The 26,299-nt window shown below is 41.6% G+C and overlaps 1 protein-coding gene across 2 annotated transcripts; it reads right to left on the reverse strand.

The window, feature by feature from the left end:
* Window positions 1-1,068: 1,068 nt before the first annotated feature.
* Window positions 1,069-26,289, reverse strand: mfsd3 (major facilitator superfamily domain containing 3). 2 transcript variants are annotated; one of them, XM_051423003.1, is made up of 7 exons: window positions 26,183-26,289; window positions 24,874-25,719; window positions 15,622-15,769; window positions 8,542-8,642; window positions 6,114-6,223; window positions 3,418-3,667; window positions 1,069-1,239 (listed from the first exon to the last, which is right to left on the reverse strand). In XM_051423003.1, the coding sequence occupies exons 2-6, from the start codon at window positions 25,571-25,573 to the stop codon at window positions 3,461-3,463; spliced, it is 1,266 nt and encodes a 421-aa protein (XP_051278963.1). In that variant the 5' UTR covers window positions 25,574-25,719; window positions 26,183-26,289; the 3' UTR covers window positions 1,069-1,239; window positions 3,418-3,460. The 2 variants fall into 2 exon arrangements, with proteins under 2 accessions (XP_051278963.1, XP_051278962.1); XM_051423002.1 differs by having other exon boundaries at window positions 1,069-3,667.
* Between the last annotated feature and the right edge of the window lie 10 nt (window positions 26,290-26,299).

A 26,299-nucleotide genomic window follows, 5' to 3' on the forward strand; every position in this document is an offset into this window, starting at 1 on the left:
TAGGAAATTTGAACATCAATAAAGATCAAGTGATACGATTGAAAGCTCCAGAACAGCTACTAAACAGACGGTGGGGTTTAAAAAAATATATATATATTAACTAAGTTTTACTGTTTCTTTCTTACTGCAGGGGTCAGACAACTTTACTATCAAAAGACCCATTATTGGCCCAAAAAAAGTTGAAATCTGCCTGGAGCTATAAAACATATTTGTGGCATTGGTACCAATTTTCTCGCTGCTGGTTGGTGTATTAAATACTCTTTCTCCCCCCTTTCCTGTCTATCTTGAGCTGCCCTTTCACAATAAAGGCAAAAAAAAGCGTGTTTTAATCTTCCTTATATGAAAACATGAATGCAAGCAAGAACTTGGGAGCATTGTCCACATTTTTCAAATTCAAGCTGCCATCTTGAGTGAAGGAAGCTGGTGAACTTGATGCTCGTACAATCTACTGTAACTCTCAATACAGTAGCTGAGAGTGTCTTCTTGATGATTTAAAGGATCTTGTACTGCAGAAAGAACTACTCTGTAAAGAAAAAACCAACCCTCAACTCTCACATACAGCACTCATAAAGTTTTAGGCTTGTGGTTTCATGTGACTTTTCCCAAAAAAAAACAAGACACCAAACTAAACCGATCGCTCTCGACGCTCGCTCGGCGGAGAATGGCGGGAGGATAAAACATAAGCCTCTCTCCTCAAACCCTCCCTCTCTATCCCTCAACACAAACAGTACGCCCAGATAATGAGGCCGGGTGAGAAAGTGTAAAGTGGAGGTGTATTGAGGGGCCGTGTAAGCTGGCTTAATCCTCCTTCACAGCATTTGTTGTGTCATTAGAGCTGTATGGGTTGTGGATCCTGTGACACAGGCCCTATTCACTCTCGTAGCCCTCAGCCAGTTAACTGCAGAGAGCCGCTGTTGTGTTTGGAGGAGCTTTAAGCCACGGTGGATTTTCAAAAGGTAGGAGCGTCCTCAAAGGCCACACAGGACCCCTCCCCTGGGGGTAGAAAAGTTGTCAAATCTGGTGACAGGAGGTAAATACCAAAGGTCACGCAACGAAAACACCAGACTCTTAAGATTAACTCAGCAGCTTTATTTTTTGTGCAAATCTCATGACAGAGGACCCGGGTACATGGATGGACCGGTGATGATGTGGCTTTATTTATTATGTGGGTGAAAGCAGGTGTTTTACGTTTGCTGCCTTTATGTAAACCAGTCCATCCCTGTCTCATCTGCTGGTCTCCTGCCAAAACAATTATCAACATTAAAGACTTAATTTCTATGAATAAAATCTCCTACAGAGCCTTATGGAAAAAAAAAAAAAAAACATTCTACGCTGCTGTGTCATTCATATTTTAAGCCTGGATAAAATGACTGAATATAGGGTACAGTACATTGGAGAGTTATATTCTATAATACATATTATTGACATTTTCTCAAACATGAAAAGAGAAACAATGTTAGCAGCCAATGCCAGCGGGATTGGTCATTCAAGTTTTTATAAAGAACAGAGATATTTCCAGAGTTGATCAATAAGTCTGCTTCTTCGATTGAATAATTGAGACAAGATGGCACCATGCAGTTTATAAGGCTGAGGTTTCCTACAAGAAGAAAGCTGTCAGGGTTGATCTATTCAGTTCCAAAAGGAATTTCACTCGGGGCGGGGGAACTGCATTTTTATTCCCTTTCTAAAATAAAAACAGGTGCAGTAACTACAAACCGACTAACTGCTGGCTAACTGTTGGAGCTTAGGTAACAGGGATGTAACGATAAACGGTTAAATTGCGACACAAAGGTGAGGATTCAAATCTGTGAGGTGAAAAATGGATCGTGATAATCTTTTTAAACAGGAGAGGGCGCTATCTACGTTTGACTTTGCTTGTTTAACCTTCACACTGCATGAAGGTATAAAGACACGGCGGCATCAGGTCAAAGGTTAGGCTGTATTCGAAACCGCCTGATATACTAGCAGTGTACTACTGCTAGTATATCTTTGGCCATAATGTAGCCTGTAGTACGCAGTATACGTAGTACGCAGTGTGTAAGAGCTAAATCTGCAGTATGCCAAAAATACCCAGATGTCCAAACTAAAATCTCCAGTATGCAACGATCAGTCTAACTCGCCTCGCCAGAGAACATCTGAGGCGAGACATTAGCTGTGTAGATTTTGAATGTTGGCAGTTGTAAGAAAATGTATGTAATTGTTCATTTTCTTACCGCTGTTATTCTGACCAGTAAACGAGCTACAAAACACACATTACATTTGCACTGAAGTAATCTGGTTGCTTCCAATCATCAGATCTCTCAGTCCATCTTGGGGAAAATCACGAAAATCCACAATTATAATATCTCCTTCTTTTCAATAATGGGATGCGACACAGCAGCGGTGGTTTGCTATTAGCTGTGCTATTGTTTACTTCTGCTTTCCAAAACCAGAATCTACTGCAAAATAAATTGATTTTACAGTTTCATACTGCATACTACTATAAAAAGCAGTACGAAGTTTGTCTGTAGCATGAAGTAGGTTGTTCTGAATACAGTCCTTGACATTGAGAATGCAACATCCTATTTAAAATGGAACGTTTTGGCTATTGTAGTGGACAGGGTTATATTTTCAGTTTTAGAAAAGAAAATATTACAACCTCAGAAATAAAAAAGGATTCTTAAATGTGAAAGTATAGTGAACTGAATGGTGAGCCGAGTGTATCGTTACATCCCTATTAGGTAACATAGTGAATGATTGTGTACTCTACTTGGTGCAGCTACTGTACATTCCCCTCCTGTGTACCGTACCATACAGTGCTGATACGAGGGAGTAGAGATTCATTCCTTTATAACTGTAAACCATACAACTCAGGAGAATGACTAACATATTCATATACAGTACAATATGATAGAACAAGCATCACAAAGTAGCAATATTGCTTTTGGCTACAGCTCTTATTGCTGGCTTATTAAAACATTAGAATGGCTCAGATGAGTAAAAACAGCTTCGATTATATTTCCCAAAGTACTCTCAGTACAGTATAATGGTGCGCCATTGCCCAGCACACATCCATTCATAGCACTGACTGGGTGCAGAAAACTCAATAAACTCATCCAAACCTACACACTATCTGCAAACGTTCACGCTACTGTAGGTATTAAGACTTTTCCAGACATTTCAAATGCAAAATAAATAAAACTTAAGGCCAGTTTTGCCAGTGAAATGACAAAAAACACACTCTGTAAAAGAGTACTTAATCGCATGGCTGATTTCTCCTTAAAACATGGCAGAACAAGAAATTCAACTTATTCAAAATCTTCTATATTGACATGATTTGCTGAAGTCATGAGTGCTATATTTAACACGATTCAAGGTCTTTTGAGGTGCCTGAATACTGGTAGACAAACTCAAGTGATTTCAATACATTTTAAGCACCTGCAAGCGCCCCACATCAGGACCTTTCACCTTGATCCTGATCTCACTTGGGCTGTTCTTTGAGCTGGTGTTCCCTGAAAACACCAGTGAAGGTAGCTGTCCACACGTGCAGGGCCGTCCCGGCGGAGAGGGTGAGGAAGAAGAGGAAGGCAACTTGGAAACCAAACCAATCCACCACGCCTCCGGCCAGGGCGCTGAACGTCAGCTTTCCCAGCACCTCCAGAGTCGCCAGGAAACTGTAATGTGTCGCCTGAAAGAGAGAGGAAGAGGGGAAAAGAGAGGAAGGAATGATGAGAAAGTGGAGGAGAGGGAAGTGAGTGGAGAAAAGGGACAAAGGGGAAGGAGAGGGTTTGGAAAATAAAGGCACATTGTAAGGAAAAGGAGGGAGTAGTAGATGGGAAAGTAGTCCTGTAGCACAATTTATTAGTCGATGTTTTTCAGACTGTAATAAAGAATAATTAGCAACAGCAAACAACAACACAAAACTGTGTGACTTTCAGGAAAAAGCTGCAAAGTGCAAAAACAAATGATAGAAGAGAAAAATAAAAAAAAGAAAGAAAGACTGAAAGAGAAAGCGTGAGATCATGGCCTGAGACGATGGATGGAGGCCAAACGAAGAAGAGTATCTGATCCCAGCCTTAAGGCTTTCTCAAGACTGGGCGAGAGAGAGAGAGAGAGAGAGAGAGAGAGAGAGAGAGAGAGAGAGAGAGAGAAGAAAGAGAGAAAGAGAGGGACGGAGATTACCTAATCTTCCCAAAGCCTCCTCCCTCTGCCCGAGAACACAGCATCAGGTGAGCCAGGTACACAACAGAAGGACTCTGGTGACACCTATATCACTGACTACACAACTTAATTCATTAGGCTCAGGACTCTTTTCTTCATTAAAACTAATACCTTTAATCCTCTCGTCAAAGAAATACACATTGAACTTGTAAGAAGCCTGCACTGGCAAATAAGTCATTCTGAAAGATTGCATTGCATTACAAACAAGTAAAGATTCAGCAACAGTTTAAAACCGTGTGAAACAGTTAACCTTCAGCTTGACACTGCAGGAGTGAGCACGGTGATCTTTCACTACTCTGTGTCCAGAAATTACACACCATTCGTTTTGCAGTTACGATTAGTCGAATAATTGATTTGCAGTTTGACTGAAAATAAATCGGCAGCTATTTTCATAATCACCAAATAGTTAAGCAAAACTGACAGAAACGCTCTGTGAGGGTTTGCTGCTCGTCTCTGTTTTATATCATTATTAAATGAATATCTTTTAGTTTTGCACTGTTGGTCAGATGGAACAAGGTATCTGAAGACACTGCCTTGGACATTTTCTCATCTGAAGTTGCAGCTCTTAATCCTCCCATCACATAAATTTGGACTGCGCTTGACATTTTTTTAATTCTACGGAGACAAGACGACAGGTAATTCTGAAATCTTTTCACAATCCATACGGGACATTTCTCACTGGAAAAACAAAGACTGAAAGTAAAACAATAAGAATTGGACGAGAGTTGAGGAGCTGGTGGTGAGTTTAGACTACCCGAGCTGTGACCGCGGTCTGTACGCTGAGGTAGAGAGCTCTGAGAGCCTGTGTGACCACAGCTAAGTGGAGTGCCTTTATTCTGAGCAACTTGTTTAACAGATTGGGTTTCGTTCTCCTGGGGATCGTTAACAAGCACTCACACTATCAGCTTTCTGTCACTGGATAGCACTACCTTCAGTAACGCACACATATACACACAACGAGCACAGGCGAGCTAATGCTCTCCCCTCCTGTGTGCTCATACACACACACACACACACACACACACACACACACACACACACACACACACACACACACACACACACACTGACACACTAAAAAGCAAACGGTATATGTGTCATGAGAACCTCTCAAATTAACCGTGGTTCTCATCATCACATGTTGTGATTGATTCTCTTGTCATTTATTTTATCAGTAACCACATCCTGATATCTGTGCTACAGCTTTTGATTTGTTTCCCCCTTTCTTCTCCACTTTAAGAGTGACAGCAATTTAAATGATAATTTGTAACCTTCAGAGATTGACTGAGTGATGTCTGAATGGCTGTGTGAACAGCGATCACCTCCAGGCAGCGATGGCCCAGTTACGACGGGGACAAAAGGAGTTATGTCAAAGAGGAGACAACGAGAGAGGAGAGGAAAAAAGTCAGGATTGGAAAAAGAGAGCGTTTAAAGGACTACAGAATGACAAAGAAATAGAGTGAGCCGGTAGGTGGGACAATGTCGGCAAGCACGGAAAAAAACTGGAAAGAGGGGGGACAAAAGGAAAAGAAGCAAAGAAGAGAGAGAGGAGAGAGAGAGAGAGAGAGAGAGAGAGAGAGAGAGAGGGTCTGACATTCTCCAGATGGAAACAGCTGGTGAGAACTGACAGGTATAGGTGAACATAGGTGTGGTAATGTACGCTGAGGATTTCCCTCTCCGGCCCCCCTTTGACAACCAAAGGAGATGACCTAATATTATATAATAGCACTATTAAACCAAGACAGAGGAGAGGAAGGAGGGCGGGGGGAGAAAAGAGGGATTGTGTTGTCTGTTAAGCCACAGGAGATGACCTAACACCAAAGAATGAGACAATTAACACTAAAAACATGGTGACAAGAGAGTCAAATTATTAAATAACAGCAGCCTGGGTCTATGAGTAAAGTCTGTTTTACCTGAATGCTTTCCTCGGCCCTCTGAGTGCAATGCATCATGGTAGTGAAGGTGAGCGTGGTGATGAGACCGCCCAGGAAGTGTTGAACACTCATGCTCAGAACGGCCATACCTGAGGGAGCGAGCACACCACGAAATCAAGCAACAACAGCTAAAACACGTCTGAGTGCAGCTTTAAGTCGTTCTGAAAAGGAGAATTTGTACACAGTTTTCTGCTCTGCTTCACTTCTCACTACACTGCTCCGTGTAGAAGTCAAAGTAGGGAGACAAAGCAGCGAGAAAACGGTAAGCTGCTGAAGTGTCTCCCTCCTCCCCTCCCCCCCGCCTCGTCCCCAAAACACATGTAGTGTATCCTCTGAGGGGAAGTGGCAGAGCGGTGTTAGTGGGGAAACACAGAGGAACCACAGAGCCTATCTGTCTCTGCTCCCGCTAACACTGAATTATTCACTCAAGCCGCCAGAGTTTTTCCTGAATAAGATTCTTCAGTCAGCGACACAAGACTTTTGGAGTCACACAGATACACCGACTGATCACACTGGAAGAGAGGGAAGCGGAGGGTTATCATGTAATATTGAAAAATCTGAAACTGAATGTTTTTCCCGTCTTTTTTTTTTTTTGGTTGAGTTTTTCTGAAATCTTTGTTCTGGGTTTAAAGGAAAGGGGTGGGAGGGGGTGGAGACCTCAACTTTCAGTCTGAGAGGCCTGATAGGGGAACAGACAACTCCGACGGAGATGAATGGGGCAAATCTGAATCCCAGTGCTGTGTAACAGGATCAGATGTGTCATTCAGACATTAATAACTGAATGGCTCTCTGGAGAGAGAGAGAGAGAGAGAGGGAGTGCACCTGTCTGTCAGTATCCTCCGTATCATCCGATCTTATTCTGTATAAATATTGAACGCCTGGCTCAAGAGCTTGTACTGTAGGCCAGCGGCTCCCAACTGTGTTTTGAATTGTGGCGCTTCCGACGTGGTCGTCCAACACTTTGCACAAACTTATTGACTTTAAAGAAAACCACTGCTTTTATAAAGTCTAGAGTGTATGATTTAGTGGCCTCTAGCAGTGTAGTTGTAGATTTCATATTACTAGTTTCACCCTCCCTTTCCAACCGCGAGAGAAACACTATGGTGGCCACGAACCACACAAAAAAACTAGTAGCAGAAAAATCTAGTGGGCCAGTGTTTGGTTTGTCCCTTCTGGGCAGTTCAACATGGTGGCCTCCACAGATGGCGACCTGCAGTAGCGGTGGCTAAAAACGGCTCATTCTAAGGAAACGAAAAAAGATCTGCCAATAGATCTTCCTAAATGTTACACACTGGACCTTTATTACATCTAACAACCATAATAAATCCAATCAAATATAGTGCAATGCAGCAAATTTTATATATTTATCAGAAAGTCTAACATCTCAGTATCCGTCTGTAAATGTGAGAAATAAATTCAAAATCCTCCAAAATGTTACACACTGGACCTTTAAGATGAAGCAATGCCTACTTCTCTTCTCATCACATGTTGAAAATATCTAAGTACTGTGAGGATTTGATTAATTTTAGAGGCCTGAGGAGGTAAAACTTCTCAGAAGAAAAAAAACCTGAAAGAAAGAAAGAACATCATTTTAAGTGGTAGAAATATGTTCTGTTTTTAATTTTGTACTTATCTGCGAACACTGTGACCTCATTGGGGGTTTGGAAAGCGCTGCTGCAGGCAACTGATGAAGTGCCGACCAGTTTTAGTTGGATCAACAGGCTCCAGGTCACTATGCTACAACTACAGGCCTCAGGAAACTTTCACTGTGAAGGTGAATGTCTATTGTAAATCCTGTTACCTAACGTTAATATCAAATGACACAGCTGCAAGCCAAGCTGACAGAAATCAGCTGGTATATTCCATCAGAACACACACCTTACTGTATGTGTATGTCACAAATATCCACATGTAATTCAGTTCTGAAGTGTTTGGTTTACAACACTGTTACATTTTAGACTTTCTTTATTCACCAAATTACATATTTCTATAGTGTTTATGACCGATCAAGGAGCATATTCAACCAGTTGAATAAATAGTTTTTCACCTAACTTGACCATTCTACATTCACATTACACATTTCCCCCATGTATAACCCATGTATATATATATGTACCTTCATGCTAATAACATGCATGCTTTGTGTGTTTATTTGAGAAACTAGCGGGTCAAAGGAGGATGCTGTGTGTATGGGATAAAGATCTGGAGAGTTTAAATATTTAAATCTACAGAATTCAAATAACAACATGTGGTGGGCTTGTAGACTATTCATGAAGAAGAATAAAAGACCAACAGGGTCATTCTTTACTTCTTTCATGAGTTCACTACATAGAGATATTGTTAACTGGTAATATGTGCTGAAACTGGGTCCCAGTTAAACTGGTGTGACTGTATTTGTCTGTCTCACCTTTCATGAGCGGTGATGGTTCCAGTACAGTGAGTAGAGAGCTCTGGAAGACCATGCTGACGGTTCGCAGTACGAACACGCGTCGCATCAGAGCCCCGATGCTGAGGAGAGAAACAAACAAAGAGCCGAGTATCAGACAAACGTCCGCCAACTTTTAGGTACGAGCGTTGTGTATGAGCAGTGTGATATGTGGTGACAGTGGCTCAAGGCTAGTAACATTTAATCTGGAGACATTCTGTGTTTCGTTTCATGTCACAGACAATTACACACATGCATGCGCATACACAGTAACATGCGTGCACGTGCCTAAGTAAACAAGTCCCCAGACGCTAATTGATTCCCTGTTAGTGCAAGAAAATCATCCCCCTGTGGGTTTGCTTCGTGACGTAATCAATAACCTAAGGAGATCCCCAGCATGAAGAAGATAATTAATCACTGTTAACACACACACACACACACTCTCACACTGTTGTGTGACATCAGGGATTAACAATGCCAATCACTCAGAGGATGCCTGCCACTCAAAGGACTGTCTGTGTGTTTGTTTATGGTTTTTTTTTTTGCATGTAATAATTTATGTGTAAAAAAGGCTGTGAGGAAGAAGAGGCCTGTCACACAAAGCAGGATATCTGATTTAGGTTGATAAGCACTCTCACTGAGTAAAGCCATGAACAGTTTCAGTCTGTGATTGAGATTCAAAGTTTAAATGTTCTTCTTGGTGAAGTTTCCGAGCTCATTTCATTCTCCTGCTTCATGAGACGAACCCTGAGCGCTCGTTCTGTCCAGTAAGAGTACACCTGATGAAACCCAGTCTGTCAGCCCTGGTTGACCCCGTTCTGTTTGGATGTTTACTTCCTGATTCACTGCTGAATTATTCCAACGCTTTTTAAGCATCATTATGTTACAATGTGGGTCCAAGTTGTATATACGTGTGTGTGTGTGTGTGTGTGTGTGTGTGTGTGTGTGTGTGTGTGTGTGTGTGTGTGTGTGTGTGTGTAAAAGTAAGTATAGATTACTTCTGAATATTGACCTAAAGGTACATTATGATTATATGGCCTAGGACTGAAACTAATTACTATCTTTGTAATCATTGGACATATTATTATCTCTATTGATTTTTTGATCATAAAACATCAGAAACCATTGAAAAATACTCAACACTATTTCCTACAACCAAATGTGAAGTCTTCAAATGTCTTCCCTAGTCTTGCGATACCACATGATCAGGGATCTCATCGCCTACTGATCGTCTGGGGGTTTCTAAATGCAAAGTAGCTGCTTGAACAGTGGCGACAACAGCCACTAAACAAAGTGGATACATAGTCCCAAGCAACGTTATATGGCACAACAGTGAGCACAACTTCTGAATGTCGCCCTAAAAACTTTATGTTGGTTCTGCAATGCACGTTTTTTTCTCCCTCTAATAGTTTCCACCCAGTTTTGGCAACTAAAGCCAGTAGAAAGTCCTCAATGTCAGAGAATAACTTGTGAGTTTATGTTTCGTCCGACCAACAGTCCAAAATCTGAATATATTCAGTTTATAATCTAGTTATGACGAGGAAAAGCAGCAAATTCTCACCCTGGAGGAGCTGGAACCATCAAATATTTGGCGATTGACAACTTGTCTAACCATATAATTGTTGATAATACGGTCAGTGTCTTAGACCTCTAAGCTGTGAAGACACCGATTTGAATGTGTTTCTTTGCTCTAGCAACTATAGAGGGAAAAAAACCTAATGCCTCTCAAATACTATGATAAAATAAACTCACCTGTGTGTGAGTATTACAGACGACTATTTTGAAAGGAAAGCAGAAGACCTTTGGTTTCTTTGACTCATTCATTCTGAAGAGATAAAACATTTCGCACATCCTGCAAATATCCAGTAATACAGCTCTTAAATCAGCTGAATTCTCTTTTATTTCACCTTTTTATTTCCCTCCCTCCTCCCTCCTCTGTATCTTCTCCACTCACCATCTCTCCCCTCCTCACCCAGCCTTTCCTTACCTCTCTACTAGAAAACCAATCCTGCATCATTCACATGCTAAAGACATTCTTCTCTCTGCTGCTCCTTTACCTCCCGTCTCAATGACATCCTTTCATATCACGCACTCTCAAGAGATGCTGTGAGTGTGTGAGCGTGTGAGTATGTGTGTGTGTGTGTGTGTGTGTGTGTGTGTGTGTGTGTGTGTGTGTGAGAAAGAGAACCTGCCTGGCTGCCACCTCACGCCGGCCGGGCCCAGATAAGAATAGCCGTGTTCTCAGGTTGCCAGTGGCGGTTGTAAAGGGGGTCATTCACCGACCACTCAGCCGTTTCTGATGTTGGGGAGGATAAACCTTCCAACTGAGCTTTTAGAGGTGGGACCACAGCCTAGTGGACAGCACTTTCTCTGTGTCTACGTGTGTGTGAGTACAGGAGGAGGTAAGGAAGTGTTGATCTGACACTGGTTGCAACCAAAAACAATATCCATTTTGAACACATTATCTCGTTGTTAAATCTTTTACTTTGCGCTAGTGGTCGACCAATACGGCTTTTAAAAGGCTGATGATGACATATAATGCCGATATCAAAACAAAGAACATTGACAAAGAACATTACATAACATAATATATATTTAACACTAGCCAGTAATGATTTTATATTAAATATCCTTTCATTTTTTTCAATATTTTTGGGGGGCTTTTTCCCTTTATTAGATAGGACAGCTGAAGATATACAGGAAAGGGGGTAAAGAGAGGGGCAGCAAACAGCCACTGGTTGGATTCAAACCCATGGCCGCTGCAGCAAGGACTCATTGGTTTGTGGGGTACCATTTTGAAGCCTCAAGTTCGGCATTATGATTGTCGCCATGTTGCTTTTTAGCAGTCAGCGTTGGTGATGTACTGAGAGTTGATCTGCTCTCATTGGCTGCACAATTTCGACTTGTCCGTAGCAGGAACTCAGACTCACTATTTTACTCTAAATTGGACTATAATCTACAAAATGCACATCATTCTGTACGGAGACTGTAAACTCACTGGGAAAGTGTTTCCTGAGCTAATAAATCAAATGAGAAGTCGGGTTATTTCCTCATAAGCCACTGAAACGATAGCTTGACTTCACAGACCCGGAAGCTCTGTCCACTAATTACATACTGTCATTGGTTATTAGCCAATGGTTACCCACACTGACGAGGCTGGCTTCATTTGTGTCTGCAGACATTTCTTGTTTATCTGCCCTGTGAGCGCAGGAATTGGCCGTAACCAATTATCTCAAAACGCCACATAATAAACTAGATGAATCGCTTGTTTGCACCCATCGTTCTAACTGTTTGTTGACTCATTAGATATATAAGGTACTGTCTGTCTCTATATAATCAACTCATATTAAATATTTTAAAAGAAAATTAAAAATGGGTGGAATAATCAATCAACATGCCAGAAATCTATTGCAATGGATTCTAACGAAGGTTGGGGAACTTATTAAATTACCACTCTGATTCATTAGCTGTCATATCCCACACACTGGCCTAACAGAGGCGCTTCAATTACAGGTCAAACAAGCAGGTGTCATATACCTGTTCTTACTGCAGATTACTGCATCAACAGTGGGTTCGAATAGTTGACTGGTAAACTTATGATACCGCCAGAAACCGAAACCAGTAAAGACTAGTAGATGTCATTTAGATGAGTGTTTTGTGTCTTTGTCAGTGTGTGAACATTTTACTGCCTTTACAAGTTACCGAGTCCTTTACAAGTGAGATGGAAGAGAAAGAGTGAGAGATCAAAAGCCAGAGTATGACAATGACATCTTTTGAAAGCGCTTTCCCCTCAACAAAAATGTCGCCTTTGGAGGCTTGCTGTGTGTTTGCTAGTGTCACTTTACAAGAGGAGAAAACCTGGGAGCCAGCTGAAAACACAACACAAGCACAAAAAGACATGAGACGTGAGACGGAGCAACTGATACATGTCAACAAATGGGCACGCACACAACAACACAAACAGACACCAACACAGAAGCAAAAGGCACAAGTTCAGCTTCACTGTATCCCTAATAATACTAATCAATGGCTAAAAAGCTAAACATTTTCTAGATGTGGATCAATGTTTTGTTACAGTACTATGAGCTGTGGAAAGTATATGTAACATACTATCCTCCATAAAGGCACTGTTGTTATTTATAGTTCACATTACGTCACACTGGCCATAGGCGCGGCTGTGCTATGATGTGATCCTTGTATAAGCAGACATATAACCTTATGCAACGATGGTCAGGCACAAATGGCACAGTGTCAATGTGCTGAAGGGTAAAACACATAAAGGTTACATACAATTACAGACACTGTGTATCCAAAACCGGATTTCACTGTACAAATGTTTATAAATGCATTATCATCACTGTTATAGGATTTAGTGGCATCAACTGAAACTCTTTGCCTCATCCAAGTCTGTGGGAGAAACTAAGGTCGCTGTGAATCATGCGAAAAACGCAAAGGCCCTATCTAGAGCCAGTGTTTGGTTTGTCCGTTCTGGGCTACTGTAGAAACATGCTGGTTCAACATGGCAGAGTAGAAGACGACCCTGCTCCCTCTGTAGATAAAACCTGCTCATTCTAAGGTAATAAAAACACAACGATTCTTATACTCAGGTGATTATACACTAAATGAAAACATACCTATGAATATTATATTCCATTTCTGCCAATAGATCCTCCTAACTGTGACACACTGGACCTTTAAGGGATAACACCGGAGTTTCAACATGGTCCAATCATGGATTTATCATCTAATAACCATAATAAATCCAATCTAATATACTGCAATTCAGCCATTTTGATATATTAATCAGAAAGTCGAACATTTCAGTATCTGTCTGTAAATCTGAGAATGAAATTCAACTATAGTTGCACGTTGTCTCTGCGATCAAACCCTGAGGGGGGTGTGTGTGTGTGTGTGTTTGTGCGCATGAGTGTGTGTGATGGATTTGCTGCTCACGCTGTTCTCACACCACACACCAGACACAGGGGGTCCCTGAGCTCTCAAACAAGGCTATGTTTACTTAAATTACTGTACACACAAAGACAGACAGACAGACAGGCAGCAACACACACACACACACACACACACACACACACACACGGCTATGAAGAGTAATAAAAACACTGGAAGAATGGGCACAGAGTGAAGAGGAAGAGGTGAAGGAGGAGGTAGAAAGCTGCAGGAAAGAAGGAGTCAGTGTACACGAAGAGCTTGGAGGAAGAAGAAGAGGAGCAGGATGAGGAGGAAGATGATGATGATGGTACTGTAACATCTGGTGGGATGAGAGCAGAGAGTGAGGCAGTCAGATACATGTTACATGTGGTGCAGTGGACTGTACCTGATCAATCTTCACTTCTTTCCCGCTGCTGGAAACTCACAACCAGCTTTACAGATTTTTCTTCGACAGCTCAATTATTCCCCTTGATTCTTAAATTTTTAAATATTGGTTGTTGTCAAGTTGTGTTATAGCTGTTTGTGAGGTACTGAAATTATATTCCTCTGCTGGTAGCACAGTGCCAACACTTTTCTACTGCTTCAGACCGGCTTGTTTCTAATCAAGAACTGCTCAAAAATGCTGATTACCTTTTCTCAACGCCCAAGCGGACGTCCTCAAATGTCGCTAATACACCATTAATTAATCATCAAAGTAGTTGGGGATTAATTTAATAGCTGACAAATAATAAATTAACTGACTAATTGTTGCAGTTCTATAGTCTATTAACTGATTAGTCGATCGACAGACACTACAATTTTGATAATCAGTCAAATATTGAAGTTATTTTTGGAGAAAAACTGCCAATAACAAATGTGAATATTTGCTTTGTTTTCATCATCTTCCATTACGGTAAACTAAATACGTAAAGATGTCTTTTAAATAGGGATGCACGATAACTTTTTTTTAAACCAATACCGATAACCGATAACTTTCAGCTCCTAAAGGCCGATACCGATAACCGATAACACACACACACACACACACACACACACACACACACACATACATATATAAATGATCATGACATTAATACAATGAACAAACCCAAAAACACTGTTGACTCTTTAAATAGAGACATTTATTTTTTCCAATGAAAAACTATTGGCAAGCCTCTCAAAAAAAAAAATAAAGGCCCCTTGAACTGACGCAAATACATGCATCGGGATTACAAACTGAAAAAGTGCATTCCAGAAGTTCAAAAAAATAAAGAGAGAGAGAGAGAGAGAGAGAGAGAGAGACTCAGTCGAAGCGATGGCTATGTTTCAGGTGACTTATCAGGTTTGACGTATTGAAGCTCGTGCTACTTTTGTGGAACTTGCTTGGAACATTTGTTACAAATAACAAGCGACCTGTCTTCTTCAGAAACTTTGAAAAAGTCACACACAATCAACGCCATGTTGTCTGTTTTCAAACGTAAGCACGCTGTGCTGCATTCACGGTGTGACGGAAATTCCGTCGTTCTTTCGGCCTTTTTAAGTTCATGTTTCTATTGTTTGTGTAACATGTGGAAAAATACTGTGGATATCAATTCAAGTCAGCAACTACCAAAATTATGACTGAGTTAACGAGTTCTTTTCGACATGAGGGGGTATTCTTGAATTTTCCCAGTCAGAAAGAGTTTTTCTGATTATGCCAACGTCACTTGAACGCAGCATTCACTGCAGGCCATTCAGGTCTCATAGCGGGAGCGGGGCACTGCCGTGCTGCCAAAATTATATATATTATCGGGGCTAAATAGCATAGTCATGATATCGGACTTATCGGAATGACATAATAATTTCCTGTTATCGGCCGGATAATTATCGTGCACCCCTACTTTTAAACATTTTTATATACAAAATGATGAATCCATAATTAAAATAACTGTTAGTTGTTAGTGAATATTGAAGAACTCCATGGAAGAATGTGGATTTGGTGATAAAAAGTGCACTTTCACAGGCATTTTAGACATTTTTAAAGACGCCAATTCAGTTAACAACCCTGCAAAATGCCTTCAGAGTCACAAAACACTTCTGCCATACAAGAACAATCACGGTGGAGCCAGAGATAAACAAAATGATGAAGGCTACCTGAACTGGGCGAGCAGCAGGCCTCCGAGGAACGACCCGCAGATGGAGAAGCCCATGGCGATCACGCCGTTCCAGAAGCCGAGCTCTCTGGCGGTCATGTGATGATCCAACAGGAAGAGAGGAAACATGGTCACTGCGCCCTGCTCACCTGCGGAGGAGAGAGAGGTGGACAGAGAGGGAAGATCAGGAAGAAAGGGATGATGAGAAACAGAAGGAGAAGAAGAGGGGAAAAAAGGGAAGCAAGGGTAAAATATACAATCAATACACCGTGCGTTATGTACTGTACATCTCTGACTAAGCATTGCTGTTTTTCCACATACAGTAAATATGTGAGACACCTCCTGAAAACACACGCCTATTCCAATCACAGTCAAATAGGATGAGGATGTTGTACCAAACTGTTTAGCCTGCAAGTCTGAACAACATGGTTTTCCTGAGATGACAACTGCAGAATCAAATACAGCACACCAACACGCAGCGTACCTAGGCCTATTCCTGGAAAGTGTCAATAATAGATGCCTGACAAGAAAAAGAATACCCTCAGTCACTTTATCAAACGAGGGCCTAGCACTTTTCCTAAAGCACAAAAAGGAAAACACAACAAAAACACAAAAACTTCCACAGATGAAACAGACCTCACAAAGACCTTTCAGTCAAAATAAAAAGTTTCTGTCACACAGTAAGACTTTCTCTGTGTGGCGTTGAGTGTGGGGGTAATGTTCTGCTGAACATTACAGTAAAATATTCAGTGGCGCCGACTATACGCCATTATTATATTAATGGAGACTGACTTCAGAAAGACAGTGGGACCAAGGAGCTGCGTGAGTGACAGCTTGGCTCCCAGACTGCTGTCAAAGACGACGCAACACAACCGACGACTCACTCACTCAGTCAGCCAGGAGACAAACAAAAATAGAGAAAGAGGGGGAAAAAAAAAAAGACAGATGAAACAGACTGAAATAAAAAAAAATAATAATAATAAGAGAAAGCTAAGAAGCTCCCAGTGATAGGGAGTGCAGCAGCAGAACGAGAGTGTCACCGCTGTAACAGTGGTGTGACAACCCGGCAGGAAAAACGTGGGGTAGGAAATGTGGATTCTCTGTGTAGGAAACACGTCTCTCACTTCTGTCACTCACGTTTCACTGTTGGCAATTTACACATAGCTGATACAGGAGGGGATGACTACATTCAATTTGATCATATTTAAATTAAGCAATACGATAGTTAGTCCTGAACATATCTACCTGTCTGACAGACAAATGTGTTTTTCGTTCAGATCAAGTAAAATAGAAGTAAAAGTGTGACGGCTGGAGTGAAAATGAGCAGTTTATTGTACAAATACTTGAGGGTGTGTATGAGTACATGCATACGTGTATCTGTATGTGTAAGGTATGCGCAGCTATGTATCAATATGTATGTACATGTGTCGACCTATATATGTGTGTATGTCTATGTGTGTATATGGACATGTGTATGTATGTACAGATGTTTGTATGAATATGAATCGACCCTTTGTCCTATATTGATGTCTGATATCCGATGTAATAATAACACTACAACAGCAATACTAATAATAATAATAATAATAAACATAAGTCCTTAAAACCACCGTTACAAGGTTTAATTAAATACAATACCATATAATACAATACATGCAAAGATAGCATACCATAAAGAAATAAAACCAGATATTGAACAGAAAAGAAAAGAAAATAGAGATTACAACTATCAAACAGAGAGAGATATAATAAAATATGAACACATGAGTAGACATTATAAAATATACAAATAAACAGTGAGACTTTCAACAACATTTGATTCTCCCATCTGAGGGGTCTTAGAGCAGAGTAAGGGGTTAAGAGCTCTGGATGTAAAGCGGGGTCGAACCAATGCAGGGATTTAAAAGTAATCAATAGAACGGATGGGGAGGCAGTGTAATTCGGTCAGGAAAGCTTTCTGTCTCTCTCCATATATATGTATATATTGTAGGCTTAAAGTGATTCTATAATTGTAAAAATGTGTAGCCATTACACATCAAACTATTATTATATAAGTAAAACCTGGCACCTTTTCTACAGTTATATTTATATATTTTGCTGAACCTCGATACCGGTGGCTACTTTGTCCGGTGGCTAGGCCAGCTAAGGATGAAAAAAAGAAATGTCTCTTAAAAAATAGAGAATTTAGCCAACACTGCTGACTTACAGGACGAGAGAAGTTAGCATTATAAGGCTGAAATTTGTTTTGCGGCTCCTGACAGACTTTTTTTTTCTTGTTTTTGGCCAAAAATGGCTCCTCTGATAGCAGAGGTTGCTGACCCCTGATATAAGCAAAAGAGACAAACTACCGTTATTTCAAGTCTGCAGAGATCTGTCACATCACAGCAGACGTATTTGCACTAAAGCTGGGCAATAAACTCAATGTTTATTGGATGTAATTTTCTCTCACATGACAGCAACATATTACATAAATGCTGCCCATAAACCCATGAGGTGGTCAAACCCAAGACCTAAAAGTGGATCTTTATAATATATGACATTACATTACTACCACTCCACACATCCAGTGGGGGCCGCACTGATACACTTACACCCTCTCTGTGCATTATTCACATTTTAATCTCTGTCATCCTCTGTGCTCAACGGTTTTGAGCTGCATCAACTGCGCGGTAAGCATATTAGTCATAATAAAGTAAACATTGGCAGCAGCGGTACCCATGATGCCTGGGTTGTTTACCCATGGTTCTGTGCTCCCGATCCTGTCTGCCTGTTGTTTAGCTCAAAGCTCAGAGCTTTCACAGTCCTGCCTTCAACTAATTATTTCTTTAAAGAGGAAGGGAGGGGGGGCGTGCAGACAAACACAACCAGGCTGATTATTCCTTTCTATAAATATTCTCAAAGCAACAATTGTCCATTTCAGCAGGGATTTCATTAGACATCCGCAAAGATTAAACAAGCAGAGTGAAGGGGAAGGAGAAAAGGGTGGAACGAGAGCGAAGGGGGAGAGAAGATGAGAGAGAGGGAACAGAGTGGGGAGAAAGAGAGAAAAGTGGGGGACTAAGAGAAAGTCAGTAATAACGAGAAAAACAAGAAAGAAATGAAGAGAAGGTAAAAAGGGGAAAGAGAAGTAGATAACAAAAAAAATGAGACGGACGGTAGAGCAGGAAATGACAATCATAATGCATTTATTTGAAAATAAAAATAAAAAGACGAGAGTTAAACAGGACTGAAGAGAAAGGAGAGCAGCCGGGGGATGAAGACAGCTAAAGACAGAGGAAGAGGAGGGGGGGGAGGCAGATGAACAGAGACATTGTTAGGAGGTTAGTGAAGAGGAAACAGAGCAGGGATGGCAGGCTCAAAGAAAACTCTGTGTTTATGTTTACATTAGAGACAGACAGCAAAGAAAGACCAAACAACTTATCATTAAGAGAGAAAGTGACAGACAGAAGGGAGGCGGGGTTGTTTTTATTTATCCTCGTCAACATGGAGTTGTAAGCAAGTAAAAGCAGGGTCCAAGACATGCAGAGAAACAAAGCATATTAAAGGCCTGAAACCTCAATTCTATTGATCAGCTTCTTACCTACAAGAACAAATCCTGTTTTGGTTATTTCATATATTTGGAGAAGAGCTACAAACCACGCCCACTGTCTTAATGAAGGCCGTAAAGCACGCCACCTCCAAAGACCATAGCAGGTACAAAAATATACAAAAAAAATTATTAAAAGGTAGCAACTTTAGCAACTACAGCTATTAATCAAAGAAATAAGGATAACCTGGTCCACCAGGCAGCAACCTTTACTATAAAAACTAGCAAAAGCACATTTACTGCTGAGACATTTCTGTTTTTGGATCTGGAGTCCACAGCTCGCCTAGCTGGGGAGACTCAATAACGAGTAGCCGCCGCCACTGATGTTCAGCAAAGTACAGAGGAAAAGACGCCAGATCGGGTCGTTAAGTATGATGCACATTTCAGTTGATGAAATGCATTTGAGCTACAACAATATATGACTTTCAGCACAAATAATGTGGTCAAATCAATGAATGAATGCCAACAAAAGGTGAAGTGAATGTCTAGTATGCAGGATGTAGAGGTATCGAGCCCGTGGCTTCACTCTCCCCTTCTAAGCACAAAGGAGAAACTACGGTGGCCACCTATCTAGAGCCAGTAAATTGTTCGTCTCTTCAAGGCTACTGTACAAACATGGCGGTTCAACATGGACCAGCGGCTGTAGATATAAACGGCTCATTGTAAGGTAACAAAAACACAATAATTCCTATATTCAGGTGATTATACACTAATGAAGACATACGTAGGAATATTATATTCCATTTCTGCCAATAGAGCCTCCTAAATGTTACACACTGGACCTTATAATAACGAGGATAAATTATTAATTGTGTTAGCCTAGCTGCTGAAAATATATTATTATTATATTATTATACATAAATGTAGATATTTCTGAACATCAAATGTAGCTTTCATATGTTTTATAACGTGAATAATCTAATAACTTCATGTTTTAACCTAACCTAACCTACCAGCCAATCAGAGGCAGAGTAGGGCACCAACACATAAATTTAAAGTAGGTTTAATAACAGCTTTTTTTGTCCCATTTCTGAATCTCACATTCACCCAAAATTGGGTATGTTGAGATAAATTAACATTTTGTCTTCTGTGATCCAACCAGCTCACAAACCATATTTGGAAGTTCAACTTCCTTTAACTTATTTTTTTACTTATGTATGTATATGTTTTTAAACAAACGTGTGGCAGAACGGGGTCGGGTTCTAGTACAGAGAGGGATCAGAGTAAGATATGGGTGAGATGAGGGTGAGAGGTCGATGAGGACAGTGGGGTCAAATCCTGCTGCAGCTCAGACAAAAGAGCTGGCAGAGCAAGAGAGATCACTGAGGACACTCAGTCCTCCGACATTATCACTCCCTACAGAGAGAGCGGTAAACAGAGACAGGCTCATACATACTACATGTTTGAGTACTGCACACACACACACACACACACACACACACACACACACACACACACACACATATATATATATAAAAGCATACACATACACATACACACACCTTTAAGCTCCTAATGCTCCCTGCAGGCAAAACAGTAAACAGAGCCATGTCTACAGGCTCACTAACATGGGAGAATACACGACAACCACTATCTCTCTACCCAATCAACACCTGATGGGTTACTGGGTTCATTGTGTTTGTTCTCTCTGTGTATTTTCTGAGAAATCGTGTAATTTTAACATTAATTCAGGTTATATTGTTCAGGATATTTCAACTTATCAGCATGTTCAGTCCAGTTAAAGGCACAATATGTGATCCAAAACAGTTGGCACACCACGAAAATTAAAGGATTCTTTTGCAGACATTTGCAGGGAGGTTGTACAAACACACGCAACTCTTTTTTATTAATTAAATTGTAAATATTTGTGTTTTTCTAATGCTATTAAAAGTTTACATAAGCTATTTATTTAAGTGCACCAACAAAATAGCTCAAGATTATCAATTATTATCCGTTGACCAATGCACTGATTTTATTATCATTAAGACAGAGAATCAGCTTTGTGTTTGGCTTTAGCTCATTGTGTGAGATTTATGTGTTAAACATTTTAAAAGATCTTATCATATATGTATCTGCTTGTATAAATGTGTTTATTTCTAATGCCATTTCACTCCTTTTCTCTCTCTCAGGGCACCATGTGGTGGTTGTTCATTAATTCATCCCCTCCTTCAGCCTCGCTCCCCGCAGTCCTTCTTTTTCCCTCTGGAAAATACCCCCCCACTACCTCCTTAAGTTTCTCTCTTCTCTCATTCCCACTCTTCCACCTCCCTTCATCTCTCCATTACAATTACCTTCCCCAGCCCACTATCCTCCACTTCTGCCTGTCGTCCACGTCTCCGAAACTCTTCAGGGTTTCTTGTCAATATCGCATTTAATTCATTAATATAGCGGTGCCCCAATAAATACATTCATCCATCCATCTTTCCCGTCTCCCCTCCTTCAGAACACTTAAGGAAGAGAAGGATGTGCATTAAGAATCACCTTAAACATGTTGCAAAAAGCTCATAAAATGATGTACATCAGGGGGCTACAGTGCAACAGTAAACTGAATGTAAATTATCATTAAACAACGCAAGGAGAAAACTTTTGTCAGTGGCTTTTTAGTGGTTTGATGTACGCATTAAACTAGCAACTGAGTGTATTTCACTATTAACCCTTGTAGCCGTATTATAGAGGAAGAGGTCAAAGGGGAGTATTGGGACAAAGCTTTTCTTTTTTTGTGTTCATCCATCCATTCCTCCCTCCACCTGGTCACTTCCCAGAGAAAGCCACCATCAGGGTCCGCCTCCTCCCACCATCACTTCCTTCTCTTGTCAAAACATACAAGGGCTGCTGACTCCCTACCTTTACAGAGAGCCAGCTCTGAGATGTGCCACACTGCAGCATCACTAACACTGGGTATGTGCAGTTAATTGAGGACTAGCTATTTCCGAGCTACTAGGACTAATTATGTTCCTCAAATTGCTGAATTGTAGTAAGTCTACCATTTTGAGCTATAATTGCTTAGTGAACAGGGCTTGGTTCCTCGCGTATGACACAGGATATTAAATGTTTGTACGCAACATTTAAAGCGTATTTACGACTCGAAACTCCCCTTGTTTGCCTCTTCCTGGCCCTTACATTTCCTCTCACTAGTGCCTACTTCCCTCCCCCCTCCTGCCCTCCGCCCGTCCCTGCGAGCCTACCCAGACAGTTCTCCCATCAAGCCCGTGGCCTCAGATGGCACAAGGGTCACAGTTCAGACACGAGGCTCCTCGCGATTGGCCACTGTGTTGGCGCAAACTCAGAGTTCATTAGGGAATAGATGAGGGAGAAGGGTCTGTGCTTGTATACGAGTGTGTGTGTGTGAAACTGGAGGGGGGGGGCGTTCAGACAGGCAGATCACCGGTCTCACACAAACATACCCACACACCCCTTGAACAAAAACAATAGTGTCTCACATAGGCAATTATGCTGGCACATCCAGGCCTAATCTAAAATATTACACAATCCTTTTTACTACAACAGGAAAATGCTAACAAGTGACATGGCTGTCGATGCGTCTACGGAGCTCAATCAGCAATTCTTGTTGTAATCACGAGCATCAGTCGATAGTGTGTGTGTGAGGGTGATGGAGAGAGTGTTGGGGGGGGGTTTGCTCCCTAGACAGATTAGGGGGTCCAGCCAGCTCTCATATTTTGTCTAGTAGTGTCGTCTGCTGGGGTTCATCCGATTACCGAGCAACACTCTCTCGAAAACACACACACACACACACACACACGCACCATAAAAACAAAAGGCATGGATATTCGAGCGCATACACAAAGTAAAGACTATGCAAATCTGAGGAGACAATTATATTCCCACCACCCACATACACACGTATAAACACACATCAGCGTGATGCGCCGTCTTCCATTTCAGTTTCTGAGCGCAACAGACACAAAGACACTCTAATCCTTACATAATCCCCTTCTGCTACCAAACACCAAACTCTGGTCATATCAACTCTCTCTCCCACACACACACACAAGCTCGACTGATCCAAAACTACTTTAAAATTTTAGTTTCTTACGGAACTTGCACACAAAACTATCTGCGTGAACTCAATATGCATCCAAACTAACAGTGTATTCCCGTTCAAGTGCCTTAGGTTTATACTTTTATATAACTGTGACATTTAAAAACAACTGCTTTATCTTAGCAGGGCTTGTAGTTTACAGTGTGCGTGCATACAGGACCTGCTGAGACACAGTAAGCTGTCAAACAACAATAACTTCACTAACTTCTTCAGTACACTCATTCCTGAGTTCAGTCTCTTATGGACACACCGACAGAGACATCTAGTGGTGAGTTCTCAGTACTACATGAGGGCAGGAACAACTAAACGAAGGTTTACAGTGGGACATAAGGGACCTTTTTAAGAAATATAACTTACATTGTTAATAAAATATGTTTTTTTTTCCTTTTTTTGTCTGAAAAGTTGATAAACTGGTCTCCCATTTATAGGTAGATGAGCAGGGAGTGCTCCTATTTATTCTTTACTGTGGTTTTTCATCTCTTTCTTCCTTTACTGGTGTCCGTCATGATCATTTGAACACTCAATTATAGTTAAAATTAGTGGATCAATATTAGTAGTTCAAAAGAAAATGCTATTTTGGAAAATGTATTCATCGTTTCAGTCATTTATCAATCAAAAATTCCCATTCTCTCATTTCAGCCTCTCCAATATCAGGACTTTCTGCGTTTTATATAATTGTAAACCGAATATCTTTGTGTTTTTGTGTTGGTCAGATAAAACAAGACATTTGAAGATGTCATCTTGGAACAACTAAATGGACATTTGTCAAATGTACGTTTATTAAGGTATTAAAGCAAGAAAATAATTGACAGATTAACCAATAATATAATAACCATTAGAAGCAGCCCTGAAAGTAAATAAAGGTAAAGTACAGTTTCATAAGGAAAGGTTAACTGTGGTCAACGTGGCTCTGAATTGTAATGTGTTTTGGACAGAACACAAAGGGGTTAAATCTCACTTCCTGTGTCCACTATGTGCCGCTAGAGAACGGCCACTAGTTAAACGCTACGTTCCACGAAAAGCACATGCTTCATAATAAAGCTTCATCAAGGTCTTAAGGCTTTACTAACCCAGTTTAAGGTGGATCTGGACGACCTGCTAGGAGGAGTATATCAGAGTATAAAAGATGTAATTCCCTGTTGCCTGTAGGTGGCAATCACTGAATATTGGATTGTAAATGTGTTCAGGGTGGGACAGTTATCAAACATATGAAGAAACTTCCTGTTTGATGTCGAAACACAAAAAGTCAACCTAGTTAATTTTGTAGAAGTTTGATAAAGTTACAATGCCTGTAAATCACAGAGAAATGAATTGGCTGACGGCTCCAAGAGGCTTTTTTGTAAGTCTGGACGTCATACACGTGCCTACCAAACCTCATACATATCGGTGAATCGTGCTGCAGGGGGCCGCTCTTTAGGGGCCACTATTGAGCCACTCTTCCACGCCCACAGGCAAAACCCATATGACACCTAAATGTTCATAAATACTGACATTTGTGCCAGATTTCATGAGTTTTCGAGCACGTTGAGCACCTCAAAAATGGGATTCATTTGTGGTAAAAAGATAATTCCTTGCATTAAAAGTGCTTTCTTTCTAATCCGACTCACCTAGTTTGTATGTCAGCACGTACAGGATTGTCCAAGGTGTGCCGGGCACTGCCAGCAGCTTCCTCCACACCCTCCACGGCCTCATAGCGTCCGCTTCCTGCCCTCCCCTCCTGCCGCCATCTGCCTGCTGGCCCCTCACAGTCTCATCGTCCAGCACGGGGGCCCCCCACACAAACAGGGCCACGCCTGCGTACACAAACGTCAGCAGCATAAACATCCAGCTCCATCCAGCCACGTCTATCACGGCCAGCAGCCCTCCTCCGGCAAACACCGATCCGGCTTTGTAGCCCACGACCTGAGCTGTGTTGCCCAGCCCCAGCTCCCCACGACCTTTCAACAACCCCACCGCGGCCCCGTCTACAGCAATGTCCTGGACAGATGCCAAGGAGTTCATGGCCAACAGGGTTCCTGCTACTCCCCAGATATGCGCTTCTGGGGCCAGGGCGGCACTGGAGAGGCATGTCAGAGCCAGCCCAGACACCGTCCCCACCAGCCAGCGCCGCTTGGTGCCCACCCGGTCCACGAAAGGGGCCCAGAGCACCTTGAGGACCCAGGGGAAGTAGAGGATCTTGGTGAAGCCGATGCGGGTGAGGGAATGACCAGCTCCACGCAGGTAGACAGGGAGCAGGGAAGACTGGAGCCCGTAGGGGATGCCCTGGACGAAGTACAGCAGGCCCAGGAAGACTAGTTTGTCGTTCATGATCTACCTCCAAATGTGACCCTCTGGTTTTATTGAGCAGACCCTGCAGTGGTCCATTGGTCAGGTCATTGTCATTAAGGCTGGTTATGGTAGGTGGGTAGGAGGAAGAGGAGGAGGAGGAGGAGGGGCACTTCAAATGGACTGACCTGGAATGAAAAGACAAGAGTGTGAAGTTTTATTAGTGTTGAACTTCCTGTAAAAAGATATAGGGGGTTGGTAGGGGTTGGTTGGTTGGGGGGGCTCCTGCAAGCAGCCTTAAAAGGATGTGTCTGTTATAGCTCAGTTATCAGTCAACCTGGCTAAAGACACACACTCACATAACACACACTCAGCACAGCGCTCGCCACGTCTCTTGTGAACCATTTTCATCTGAATCCAAAACACAAAGTGACTTCACCTCGTTCACATTTTCGCTGACAGACAAGTTTCGACTCACTTAGCCACCGTTAGCTGGCTAGCTCACAGTCATGCTAATCTCAGCTTTTTTTAAAATAAAAAAAGAAAAACACACATTTTGTTTGTCAGTGTTGTTTTTTTGGGGGGGTTTGTTTGTAATCAACAGCCCCCCCTCTCCTCTCTAGCTGTTAAGAGATAAACATCAACACGTACGTTAGTGGGGAAGAGAAAGTTGGTTAGCCTAGCTGTTAGCACGCCGGAGAGAAGCTGCTCCGCTTGTTTACAGTTGTGGTCCGTATGAGCTGTGAGGTTGCCAGGTTCTGTTGACAG

Source organism: Dicentrarchus labrax, unplaced genomic scaffold (assembly GCF_905237075.1).
Source record: "Dicentrarchus labrax unplaced genomic scaffold, dlabrax2021, whole genome shotgun sequence".
In the NCBI taxonomy this organism is placed as follows: domain Eukaryota; kingdom Metazoa; phylum Chordata; class Actinopteri; family Moronidae; genus Dicentrarchus; species Dicentrarchus labrax.